The sequence below is a fragment of the Gastrolobium bilobum genome, unplaced genomic scaffold (assembly GCF_033153095.1).
Source record: "Gastrolobium bilobum isolate Gb01-03AN ecotype WA unplaced genomic scaffold, APGP_CSIRO_Gbil_v1 utg776, whole genome shotgun sequence".
Lineage (NCBI taxonomy): Eukaryota > Viridiplantae > Streptophyta > Magnoliopsida > Fabales > Fabaceae > Gastrolobium > Gastrolobium bilobum.
Window position 1 is genome coordinate 648,954 of NW_026899202.1, and position 14,641 is coordinate 663,594.

The following is a 14,641-nucleotide window of genomic DNA, read 5'->3' on the forward strand; positions in this document are numbered from 1 at the left end:
GAACTTGTTTGCTGACATGGAGAGAAAAAAAATAATAATGTTATAACCACTATTGTAAAACCCGGCCCGACCCGGTCGGGTCGACCCGATCATCAGACCGGTCCGGGTTAAGCATTGAACCGGTCATGCATCGACCCGGTCAAACCGGTCAAAACCCGGACAAACCTGGCCAAACCCGGTGACCTGGTCGGGTCATGTATTTAAAAAAAAAACAAAAACAAAATTGTTTCATCTTATCAAAAAAATGTTAATCTCATTTTAAAAACTTTTTGTAATTTTATTTGCTAGTATACTCTTCTACAATGACCTCTTAGTTTCCAATACTGAAATAATTTGTGGAATAATAAATTAGAGAATGTGACATATGTCATTTTAATATAGTTGAATTTGAAAACTACGAGTTCAATGTCATTGAGAGGTGGTATGTTTATGGGGATTCTGAGTTGCAATTTAAATTGACATAGTAATAGCATACACTTTTATTTATTTATACTTGATGCTTTTTAGCTTATTTAGTGAACCTTATTTAATTCATTTTAGATATGGAGAATATAATTAAATTTATATATTCATATTTTTATATATCTATATATATCCAGGTCAACCAGTTCGACCAGTGACCCAGTACTCTGACCGGATCGATGCCCGGGTTAGGTTTAACAACACTGGTTATAACTATGTTCTCCCGAAAAAACATAGTTATAAATGGTAGCTGTAGATAATTTTATCTAAAGTGGCTGTAGAAATATTTTTTCATATATATATATATATATATATATATATATATATATATATATATAGTCTGAGCCTCCATATCAGCAAATCTGGCTCTAAGGCTTTGTTGGTATAACCAAACATTCTTAATAACAGGTACATGTCGTATCTTAAGTAACTGTAACGTAAAGAGTTAAGATCGAAAGAAGAAGCTAGAATATATACGGATGCGGTGCACTGGAAAGAGTAAGAGAGAGACAGATAATTAGAGATAATGAACTGGCTATCATAATTTTAGTTTCCTAGCAAAAGAATATACGCATTGTGTGATGTTATATCTTTATCTGATTCATTTTAAGAAAGTCAGTTGAGAAAAATAAAATAGAAGGTCTAATAGGAAAAATGTACTAATATGAAATCAGTAAAATAAGGAGCCTGAAGCGTCAGCAATAAAGAATATATAGTTTATAATAATCAAATGCGAAGGCCCTGTTGTATGATACGTTTTCATAAAGACGTCAATATATGAAGATGATAAACTACTGCACGAAAACTTATCAAATATTGACTAAATACGGCATGAAAAAAATATAAGAGCAAGTAACTTAAAGTCTACATTTTAGCTCATCTTTTTAATGAAGGACTTCCATTTCATCAAACAAGAAAACAACGAATTGAATCCAGAAGAAAAGAATCAAATATAATGAAATCTTGAAATTAAAAAACACACACACACAAAGTTCTTGTAAGCTGCTGGCGCAGAAGTTTTTTTTTTTTTTTTTTTTTGTCCCTTAGAATTAAGAGCCAAAGAAAAAAAGGGTAGGACACATAAAAATACTTAGCTACAAATCAGAGTCTAAAATAGAAGTCCAAACAGAGGCCGAAAATAAACGCCTTGATTTCCAACGCAACACCAACTTATTGTTACGCAACTCCTCCACCTCATACCCATCATTAAACAGACCCAGCAACAGCTTCGCTTGCAAATGGTTCGAGAAGCTTAGGGGAACTCCTCTGAACCCCGCCGCACCCAACCACTCCCCCCACGACCCTCTCCCTTCCTCACCCTCACCCGTCCGGTATATCCGGGCCACCGAGCCCGTTATTCGTGGGCCCAAGAACACTCGCTCCACCAAAGCCCGGGAGCATCCCTGCATGGGAAACCCATCCTCAAGGGAATCATACATCGACGAGTAGTGGTAGAGCGAGTCCATGAACAGGCTCACAAAACCGGAATCTCCAACGGGCCCAACCTCCTCCTCCGCCAGGGTCACAAGTCTCGGGCTCAACTCCTTGGCACCATTCAAGAACGAAGCAACCGATTCGGGTGCGCGGTAGCTAAGGTGTGGCAGGTGCAGCATGCAGTTGAATATTAAGGCCTCTCCGCGAACGAGTTTCAGAGAACACGGTCGAAACGTTTCGTCGGGGTCCAACCTGCACTGATGAAACGAGAACGGTTGCCCGATCGATGCAGCAAACGCCGTCAAGCGCCGTCCAGTCTCTTGGATGGTGGCAATGGATCTGCGTCCGCTGCCATTGCCTCTGGACAATGCGGTTATGCGGAGGTGTGGGCCTGGTGGGCCTTCTTTCCGGGAGGAGAGTGCTTGAATGAGGGAAGCCCATTGGGCCCCTTCCATGACATCATAGTCGACGATGTGGACCCTACGCTCGTGGATCACTGCTTCTAAGATGGCCTGATTGGCTGTGAAGTGGCCGAACTTGACGTATGGTGACATGTCCTGAAGAAGCTGGAATGCTGCAAGCATGTCCGTTTGGGGGTTGTTATGGTCGAGGTGGGGTCCACTGATGACGTAATGTTTGTTGGTTGTTGTTGTTGTTGTGCTGTGCGCACCGGTGGCGCCTTCTAGCAGTCCCTGGAGGGCTTCGGTAAAATACGCCGCGAGCCTCTCCATGTTGGTGCCTTCTGTTGGGGACACCAACTCCTTGAGCCGAACCAATATCGCTCGAGCCAGGTCGTGGCTCTTGTTGCCTCCGGTGAGGGCCTCCGCCGCCGCCATCAGGAGGTGAACCAGCCGGAGGCCCTTCGAGTTGTCGCCGGTGCTGCCTTCGTCGTCGTCCGTGGTGGTGGTGGTGGTGGTTGTTGAAGCGGAGTTGCAGCCGTCACCGCTTGATGCTTCTTGCACGACGCCGTGATCTGCCATGATAGAGTCAATGAGGCCGTGGAAGTCGTCTTGGTCGCCGGTGAAGCATTCCCAGTTGACGAGTGGGGACCATTGGCTCCAGTTACAGCCGGCATCGTCGTCGGAAGTAGGGGTGGTGGTACTGTAACCGGAGAAGTCGAGGAGATCCGGGACAATACCATCCATGACGATGTCCATGTCCATGTCCATGTCCATGTCCATATCCATATCCATATCCTTGACTGATGATGAGCTTAATAAGCTCATTAAGAGAGATAGAGAGAGAGAATAGTTTATGTAAAGTGTAGTAGTACGAAGCTGTGTCGTACAATTGATGTGTGGGAGGGGAATCAAGTGAGAGATTTATACGGTGGTTGGGAAAGAGAGTAAGAAAGCGCCACAACTAGAGACATTGAGATCCTAAAACTGAATTTTTTTTTTTTTGAAAGAAAAACCAATTGAGCTATTATTGCTCCTACATGTAGTATATATATAAGTTATAAACCAAATCACTCATGAGTCATCATCGCCATTTAACTAATTTAATATTAAATATCTAGCTACTGTGGTGCTTTGATTTTGGAGTTGTGAATTTGTAAATAATTTCACTTAATTATCACTTATGGTTGTAAATTATTTGAGTTATTAATTACACAAAAGTTTTAGAATTAGAAAACTAGGGAATGGATACACAGTTATTACCAGAAAAGTTTATCACTTTTACAATCAATTTAATCATAATTGATTTTCGTCAATCTAACATTATAATTTATTAGGAATTAATAATATTTATTGAGTCACACTTATTAATACCGTTAGATTAGCAGAAATCAACGGTGAATTAAATTAGTTGTAAGAGTGATAAATTTTTTTAATGATAAATATATCCATCCCTTTAGAACTATGGTACAGATATTTTTAAAAAATGTTTTTTTTTTTTTTTAGATTTCCTAGTATTATAGTTGAGGTTTTTAAAATATTATTATTTCACTAGGTTTTCACATTTCTCTTTTATGCATACCTTCATCGTTCTCTTATATCATTTTTTCATAAAATAAATATGTATAAAAAATATGAATTTAAGTGTAAAAATGTTACTAACACATAAAATGAACAAACTGGTAGATATTTTCACCAACGAAAAAAAAAAACACTTGTAGGGACTTATGCAGTCTTATAATTATTTCCTAATAATTAATTATGTGCAACATGAATCAGAAATAAAGAGACATGCAGGGTCAGAAATTTCTTCAGAAAAGAGTTGAAGATATGTACTTTGGACTAATTTATGTAATTCAATTACAATCATTCTTGCAAGTGCTAATCAACAAGACAACTCGTCCTAATTATTAACCAAACAGAAACCTTTAAAAAAAATAAGCAAATATATATAGAAATTTACGTATTTTCTATTTACCAAATGGTCTAACATAATAACCTTAGCCAGGTGTGGTTAGATGATATCGTGCCGGATCTAAAAATTTTTCTTTATGTCTGCACACTTAGAGCGGGGTTTCGGAGGCTCCCGATTTTTTTTTTAAAGATCATAATCATAATCCAATTTTTGTTTTCACTTCAAAAGTAAAGCTTTGTTGAATCCACCAAAGTTTTAAGGAAATAATCGATAATGATAATTAAAAAAAAAAAACAACAAAAAGACATTTGTACAATATAGTATAATTGTAAGGGTTAATCGATCAAAAATTCATCTTTGTAGATGTCTATTTGATCCAAAGTTTGTCACTTTTGTTTCACAAAAAAAGTGAAAAATCCCGTGTGATTCTCCTCCACTTGATGAAGATTGAATTTCAGGAATCGTTGATATCTATTAAAATTTGGAGCTAATAAGGTTTATGTAAAAAAGAAGAAGAGACAAAGCAATGATCTAGGATTTTAAGCTTTAAGCTTTTAATTGTAGGGATTGGTTGGGTTGGGCATATCTTTTCCTTTTTCCTTTCAATCTTCCTATTCTTTTTTTCTTTTCTTTTTTACTTGATCTGAATCATCCACCCATGTGAATTATTTTTTCTCTCCCATCTTTGTGTCTGCAAGTGCAGACACTTGCAGCCACCTACGTCCGCCGTTAGATGATACCAAAAATAAACAATTTTTCACAAGAGGAACAAAAATGTTGGGGGGTTGAAGAAGTGCAAGAAGTTATTCAGATAAACTTTATACAGAAATCGAAAGGATAAATTTCACAAGAGGGCGACAAGAACAAATATATATATATGAACAAAAAAATAAGGTGCAAAAGTGAAAGAATTGAAGTTATTCTGATAATGAAACCACAAAAGCTTCATATAGAAACCATCAAAATGAAAGCTCAGTTACGAAATGTGTTTTGGACAACAAGTTGATTTTAAAACTGATAAAATACATCACGATAAAGACTAACATTGCTCATTTCTCAAATAAATTTTTTAAAATAACTGTAATCCCTTTCATGTTTATATGACCGGCTTGTGGTTTCTGCCATTTGATTGTGGCACGTCATCTTAACCGTCCATACAGTATTCCATAAATTGATTTATATATTTTTTAACTAAGTTCATATCATAAGATAATTCTTTATATTTTTAATATTTGACCTTTGATTAATTCTAATAATATATTATTTAAATTGTAAAATTAAGTTATTCACTTTAATTCATTGATTAGTCAACTACATTTAATAATATTTAGTTTGACACAAAGGACAGATTGCATCTAATAATATATGAATTCAAATCATTTTTTTTGTTTAATTTCAAAATCTAAAAAAATTTACACCATAAATTCTCTACGAAGTGTTTTATTTCTTCACACACACACATATATATATATATATATATATATTAAGATACATGTGATCCGAACCTATTATACATGAGAAATGCATGGATCTCGCTCATAATTGGCCTCCGAGACAACGTAACTTAAATTGAAAAGAACCATAATTGTCGAAATCAGTAGCTCAATCAAGTTGGCCATCTCCAAGAACCAGTGTGAGGATGGCAACTCTAGCTTGTCACTATATTTACTAAGTTTACTCTGAACATAGTTTGCCCACCAAAGAATAGCCTGAGAGGCCACCCTTCTCCATCAATCAACATGAACACCGCCTCATGAAGGACGATGATAAACATGACGCTCAATAATTATAAATACAGAGGTCATTGGCCCATGTATGATATCTCTCTTTGAATACTTGAACCTCCTTGGATATTAAATTAACTTAAGTGTCGGAGTGTCTTTGCAGGTACCTCCAGTCGTTCTCATTCTACCCAATGAAGCACAAGCACTGCCCAACCATCTGCAACGCAATACACCATCTCGCCTAGCTTCCAAGCATCCCTACAACAGCTCATTAATCTTTCCTTCTCTTCATCTATCTTTAACCGTGTGTGGTTAGGCTCAACCCAATTGGTGTTGAACCGATCAACATACACTATTTTTATAACTTCAACAGAGAGAGAAGGAGGCAAGAGCGAGAGATAGATATTTTCAGAGAGAAAAGCTTGAAGGAGATTGAGCAACATTGATTCTTCTTCTTCTTCATGATTTTTTCTATTTTCTTTTCATTCTTTGTTTTGTTTAAGCCAGCTATGTTTGACTAAGTTTCTTTTGTAGTTAGGAATATGGATCCAACGTGAATCTTTGTTTTGGTTTAATTCTTTTCATTAATAAATTATCTCAAATTATTTGTGTTTACCTTGATTTGCATGTTTAAATTCTTGTATGATCTGGCCAATTATTTAGGGATAAAAAGGGTTAGGATTCATAATAGATATATTGGGATCTTGATATAGATAGGGGTAGAACACCAATTCTTGCATGACATAGGCTTGTAGGAATTGCAAATTTTTATAATTCATCACGCTTAAGGCTTAATCTAAAAGGGATTTCTAAGACATAAGGATTCCGATTGGGTTAAAGAGTTAAAGAACTAAGACATTATGATTTAACCAATTAATTTTTAGATGATAAATTATTTGAAATAATTGAGATAGAATATTATTGAATTGTAATTAAATCAATTAAGGGGAATCGAAGGTGAAGTAAACCTAACTGCATTTTTATTCATAATTTCAAGTTAATCTTTTTAATTAATTTCTTTTACTGTCATCTTTATTTAATTTTTATTTAAATATTGGTTACTTGCGAAATTACTTTTGAATTGTCTAACTTAGATAAAAAAGATGAAAACATTGCTTGAATTTAGTCCTCGTGAGAATGATACTTTTACTTAATCACTTTATTACTTGTACGACCGGTATATTTATTGTGTTCGCCACAAGTTTTTGGATGATGTAAACAACCATTTTTTTTTGGGTAAACATGTAAACAACCACTTTTATCATTGAGATCGACACTTATTGGATGTTTTTTATTTTTTATTTTAGCTTAAGTAATTTTATTTTATTTTTGTAAATAAATTTTTGTAATGCTAAAATGTTATGTTTTCACCTCTTTTTTCCCTTTATCGTCTTTTTATTTTTTAGAGTAATGTTCTATTTTTTTTTTCATTTTCTTTGAGTGATTTTTGTTCCCCTATATTTTCTCTGATATTTTGCATCAGAAGCTTACTAACTCTCTTTGTTTTGATGCTTCTATATTTTCAGCCTATTAGGATGGCACATACAGGGGTGGTAAACGAATCAGGAGCCTTTGGCTCGGCTCGTGAAAGCCTGAGCTTACATATCTAAAATTGGTTGTTGGAACCAGGTTTGGACTTGTATAAAAGCTCGTTTGATAAAAAAAAAAACCTCAGCTCCAATTCAAAAATTCGGCCTTAAAACCTCCCAGGCTGACCTAGTATATTTATTTTTATTTTTATTTTATATTTTTTATATTACTTTTAGTAGTCCCCTCTCTCTCCTCAATTCATTTCACACCATTTTATTGGTTATACAGACTTTTTGAATGCTTTTGTTCTATATTATGCTGTTTAGATGTACATTGAATTTATGAATATTTGTGGAATTACTAGTGATGTTGATTGTATATTTTTTTTATTAATTTTTGATTTTATAATATAGAGAACTTATAGCATTTGATATCTTATATATTACTTTTTGTTAGAGAAGTATAAAACTATTAAGGTAATCTCACCCAACAGCATAAAATTTTGGAATGAATTGGTTCTTTATATAATATCAGAGTCTCGGTGTCACGATTTTGATCCTCATTGCCTCCAATTTAATTTATAATTAATCAAGTCTTGTGGAGTTTCTTAACACAGGTAGGTGGGTCTGTGTATTGTCCACCCTTCAAACTTAGTGAGCTTTCGTGAAAGAGGCGTGTTAGAGAGTATAAAATCATTAAGATAAGTTCTCCCGACAGCTTAAGTTTTTGGATTGAATTGATTATTTATAATTTTAATCACATTTTACATTTACACATATATTTAGACTACTCATACAACTCAAAATTGTTTCAAAAAATTGATATAAAAATTATTTCAAATAGATATTAGTCCGACAAAATAAATCATCAAAGATAATATATGCTATTTCAGAGTATTATTTTAACTTTTATGATTTCAAATTAGTATTTAATAACTAAAAAAATAAAAATAAAAATTGATCATAAGATTATATTTAAATTTTAACTTAAGAAGGGATGAATTGAGTTTTTGAAATTTTTTTGCAAAAAATTTGATTTTTCTTTGTGAAATATTTTCTTGTATAAGATACACGAAGATAATATTTAACAACTCAATCAAACAAAGAATTATCAACAAATTGAAAGTTAAATATACTCAAGAGTTATAGGAATGTTTATGAAAAAGAGATAAAGGATAGAGAAAAAGTAAACTCAATTTATCCTGATTCAGTACTACGTCCACATTGCAATCACCACATTGATTCTTCATTTTTGATCAAGCTTTATGGGTGCTTGAACAAATCACTTCAGCCATAAATATTATGGTTCTTAGACATCTTATAATTTAACCCAAAATTCTAAGGCAATGAGCTACTTTTCTAACACTAAAGCTGTTATTACCCTTTCAACTCAAGTACATAAAAGGAACTCTTTAAGATTGACTAAGTACTCTCAAAATACAAATTAAAGAATTTGAAGTACTATAGGTATTGATTATCTCACGAAAATGGAGCTCAAGGGAATTTAATAATTAAAGAGAGTATGAATGATAAATAAATGTGTTTGATACAGTGAGAGCACTCAATAATAACATTAAGATCAATGGAACAATAATTAAAAGTGATTGGAAGCGTAATAAATAAGTATATATAATTTTTTTATTATAAAATATTGTCATTACTTTTAGTACAACAAATATAGTCATTTTTACATGCTAGTATGCTGACGGACTAATAAGTATTCAAATTTTGAAAAGTATTCAAATATTTTCATTTTGAAAAGTATTCAAATATTTTCATTTTGAAAAGGAAGTATTGAAATACTTGGTAAAAGGTATTTGAATATTTTCTTGACAAAAATCAATACGCAACAATTTCAAGTTCAATTTGATTTCTAACTTGTTTCCAATCACTTTATTTAAATGATCATAACTTAAACAAAATGTTTTGAGGTTCTAAAGCATGTTAAGGATTTTTTCTATGTTTTTCAAATTTCGTTAAGTATTTCATGTCATAGATTATGCATGTAGAAAAATAAATTTATTTCGAGCTTATTTATGCAATTTCGATTAATTATCTTTATATTTGAGTCTAGCTAAGTCCTGTAAATATATTGTTTATAGGTTCTTGGACATATAAGTTATTCCATTATAGTTTAAACATTAATTTCCTCGAAGCTTAATCAAATATCTTGATGAATTATGCATGTGTTTAGTTATTAAGTTATCTTTCTTTAACTTTTTTATTATTATTGCATGTTATATGAGAGAATAAGCTAGAGTGATACTCTCATACACTACTAAAGAAGTATGAATTAGGGACGGATTTAAGAGATGAAATATTTTATGTCTCTAATTGGGACGGATTTAGAGACGGAAAATCAATTTGTCCCTATTTGGGACGAAATTAGCGATGAAATAAATTCTGTCTCTAGTAGTGACGAATTTTGAGATGGAAAAATATTTCGTCCCTAATTGGGACGAAATATTTTCAATTTTTGCAATCCGTCCCAAATTCCGTTCCTAATAGGGACGGAATATTGTTCGTCCCAACTTGGGATAAAATAGAGATATCTTTTCTAAAATTCGTCCCTAAATTCGTCTCTAATAGGGACACAAAATAATCTGTCTCTATTAGGGATGGAAAAAATCTGTCCCTAATAGAGACAGATTTAGGGATGGAAAAATTCAGTCCCTAACATGGACAAAAAATAATATGTCCCTAATTGAGACAAATTTAAAGACTGAATTTTGTATTTAAGTGTTATTGTTTATAAAATTGCAAAAACATGAACTTTTTGCAAAGATGTGGTTAGAAAAAAGTAATATTTCGTGTTGTGAGAAATAATTGAAGGGTGGTTAATCCAACCCGCTAGTGAATAATTAGGGTGCGCATGACAACCTTTCCGGAATCAATTTTTTTTTTTTAATTTCTGCTCCCGGGAACAAAAATGGATAGAAAACTCGTTTGGTAAAATCGATTTATTTTTTTGTTCCCGGGATGAACCGGATTAATTTTTGTGCTGGGGAACAGAAAAAAGAATCAGAAAATTTCAGCTTTTTTGATTCTGGGCACAGAATGAGAAACACTTATCTCTCTCAATTACTCTTCACCACTACCATCATCGTACAACCACCACCACCTCCATGTCACCACCACCACCACCACCACCACTATTACCATCACCATCACCACCATTATCACCACCACCACCACCACCATCATCGTAGCCATTGCCATCACCACCACCACGCAACCAATACTGCCGCCATTGCCGCTGCCGCAACCACCACCACCATGTCATCCCCATCACCATTGTCGTAGACATTGCTGTCACCACAGCCGCCGCCGCTGCCATCGCCGCCATCGCCGCCGCCACTACCGCCGCCACCACTACCATTAACATGCCACTGTCATCGCCACCGCCACCACCATCGTCGCCGTCACCACCACCACCACCACTGCCACTGCCACCATTACCGCCACTACCGCTGTCACCACTGCCATTATCACGTCATTGCCACCACCACCACCACCATGTCGTCACCATCACCACCACTACCGCTGCCACTGCCACTATGCCACCATTGCCGCCGCTAACATGCCATCACCACTATTGCCACCGCCGCCACCACCATTACCACCACCATGCCATCACCTCCATCACCACCACCACTGCTACCGCTATCGTCACCACAATGCCACTACTACAACCACCGTCGCTGCCGCCACCACCATCAACACCACACCATATGAAAAGGAAAGTGATAATCCGAAAAAAAATTATGCTTAATAGGATTGATTTTTTATTCTATTACTTATTGTGTTATCAAACGCAATTCTCATTCTCGGAATAAAAATAAAACATGTTATCAAACACATTTTTTTTCTCAAAAATTGTTCCAAGGCACAGAAATAGAAAAGAATTGTTTCTTTTCAGAAATAGTGCCAGGGAACAGAATGGTTACCATCACACCCTTAAAAGTATGGGTTAGAGACGAGAAATTTTTTTTCTAATGGGGATGGATTTATATATGAAATCTCAATCACTTGTCAATAGGGGAGATTGATAAACTCATAGTTTATCATATTTTATAAGACTAAAATCATAATAACTAACTCTCAAATGAATCCTTAAGATGAAAACTATGGGTTATTTGGCTAGGAAACATTAATCGTGTGTAGGTATGTGTGTGTGCTTATGGGTGTTTGTGTATGGTTGTGGGTATGTGTGTGTATGAAGAGCTACCAACTTGTTATGCATTAAGAGTCAAATTAAGCAATGAATTAATCTAAATATAACCAAAAGATATGGGAATTGTGATTAAAAATGTTTTCTAAAAAGACTTTTTTCAAAGTTTGAGCTAGTTCTATTTTACTATATACAATTGGTCAAGCCTGACTTGATGTAAGCCAGACTGTATGCCCTTGATAGGCCGCATGATCCATTTACACCTGTACATGAGGATGTAAACCCCTTTCCATTGTGGATTATTATGATTCTAAAATAGACATTTTTATCTATCATTAGTTCAGTAATAGTCTTAGTTTATCTAGAGATTCATCGACATTCATCACAAGTTGCACATGTTTATTTCAATACCTCGACATTGATATTAAGAAATTCATTTATTTATAGTGTAAAGGCTCGTCCACATGCCTCTTTCTTCTTTTATTTTCTAGAGCTTCTTTTTCCAGCTTTATAAAAGGTATTACTCACTATCACAACTATGGACCATTGTTACCTCATGTCATATAACTTTCTTGAGAGTGATTAAAATTCTTAATTTATTTTCTCTAAAGATTGACACATGATAATATTAGCTTATATTTTTTTAAAATTTTTAAATTAATTATATATGTTTTATATTTAATTTCGATCATAGAGATAAAATGGGCATAGTGAAGGAAGAGTGAGAAAATGAGAAATGCACATCAAGGAACATTTTCGCCCTTCTTCCTTTCATTATTGAGAATCTACACCAGTGTTTAAATTTTTGATCAAACTGTTCTAATATAATCACTCCCACAATTTGACAAGCACTTTCTCTAAGAGACGAACTTTATTTCCTTGCATACAATTATTTCCTTTCTTACAATTAATTCCTTATTCTTTGTAGGATTATTTTCCTTTTCTTGTTATGATTATTTTCCTTTTTCTTTCCTACAATTATTTTTCTTTTTCTTTCCTACTATTATTTTCCTAATTTCGTCTCTAATAGGGACGAATTCTAGCATTTTATAGAACTAAATTGTTGATAATATTAGGGACAAAAAATACATATTAGAGACATATTTTTTTTCCGTCCCTAATAGGGATGGAACTAAAATTCCGTCTCGGAACATTAGCGATGAGCTATTTAGGGACAAAAATTTTTCTGTCTCAAATTCCGTCCTTAATTTATTCAGGGACGGATTTATGCCTAATAGGGACCTAATATTTCCGTCCCTAATACCTATTTTTTTAGTAGTGATAGTTGAAATATAACATATAAAATTGAACGAGAATAAACAGAGTTAAATAAAAGCAAACGTTCTATTTTTTTTATTTTTTTTTTTAAAATCGCACATTGTGTCATTTTTACTTATTTCTTTCATTTTTTCTCAAAGTAAATCATATTCCTTTAAAAGTTTGAAAAAAAAAAATTGGCAAAGAGAACGCAGAGCTAATTCACTTATGTAAAACAAACATAGAAATAAGAGGTCGTGAAAACCGAGAAACAATACAAACTATATAAGCTCTGAATTTTAGTTGAGAAAATAATTAATTATGAGCCATCTCTTTCCATAACCTTTTACTCATACTTTTTAACGATAGAAAAAAATTATTATTATCATTATCATTATCATCATTATTATTATGCCAAAACGCAAAACTACTTTAGCAATGATTTACGACAGTGTTTTAAAATGACTTATGAATGCCAAGTATGAAGTACCCCTCAATCCTGTTTCCAAAAAAAAAACCCCTCAATCATTGGACAAACATTAGAATATATAGGTGAATAATTAATATATATACAATTATTGCTTGTTTTCTTTGTTGTCTCTTCATTAATGGAGACAAACTGTGTGATGAAGACATTGCTTTAATTCAATCTAATAATAAACTCATGGATTAAGAAACAAATAATAACCCAATTGCGGTTTGAATATTCTTTGGAATATATGTTGTTTAAAGCTTAGTAAAACGTCACCTCATTGGACAAATTGATGGATGAAAGCATAGGGTTTAATATTATTCATAAAAAAACCATTAAGAAGTAATTTTAATTCAAAGGGATAAAAAAAAGTAAAATTACTAAGAAGGCTTATTCTAATTTTATGTAAATAAAAAATATCTAATTAAATTTAATAATCAAAATTATCCCTGTTATCAACAATTACCACTCATACATGATTGATTAATAACATTCACTTGGTGGTTAATAAATTAATATTATAGCTCATCTTTGAGTCATCAGTAGTCTAAAATTTACTATTAGGGAACAGTAATCAAATTGTTACTGTTTGACAAATTTCTTATCCAAATATCACACGAACAATATTTTTTACCAGATTGTCTCGCGACGTAGTCGTAGCGAATTATGTCCGATCAACTTTTAAAAAGCAAAATATGTCACGTGTCACAAAATTATTGACGAACGTAATTCACTACCAGTCGTAGCGAATTATGTCACGTGACAGTCTAGTAAAAAACAATGTTCATTTAACATTTAGATAAAAAATTTGTTAAAAAATAACACTTTGGTCGATCTTCCAACTAATATTTCTTGTTAATGACTATTACTCATTTCTAATTGGTCAACAACAACCATTAGGTTCATGTCAAGCGAACCAGTAAAACTAATCTTTAAATGCTCAATAGTCATTGAATAGTCAACGATATAATATTTATTATCAAAGGCTATTACTAAAGCCACTAAGTGACCTAAGTGCTTATCACTCATTTTTAAATAGTCATTAAATTGGCATCTTGGCATATTCCCCTTCTTATAGAATTTTTTGTGCTCCTGCATCACATGGTGTTTGGCCAAAAATAGAAAAGTGTAGGATATTGTTTCCTATCGTTAGCCCTTCTTTGACTTTTTTATAACACGCCTCCCAATGAAGCTGTGCGTGAGACCCACGTGCTAGATCAACTAGTCAATTCAGGTTGGTTTTGTTTGAATCCTCGAATTAGTGAAAAGTTGTAAGAAT

General features: G+C 33.6%; 1 protein-coding gene across 1 annotated transcript; it reads right to left on the minus strand.

The window, feature by feature from the left end:
- Positions 1-1,556: 1,556 nt before the first annotated feature.
- LOC133288265 (protein NODULATION SIGNALING PATHWAY 2-like) lies at positions 1,557-3,077 on the minus strand. Its single transcript, XM_061485984.1, has one exon. The coding sequence runs from the start codon at positions 3,075-3,077 to the stop codon at positions 1,557-1,559; it is 1,521 nt and encodes a 506-aa protein (XP_061341968.1).
- Between the last annotated feature and the right edge of the window lie 11,564 nt (positions 3,078-14,641).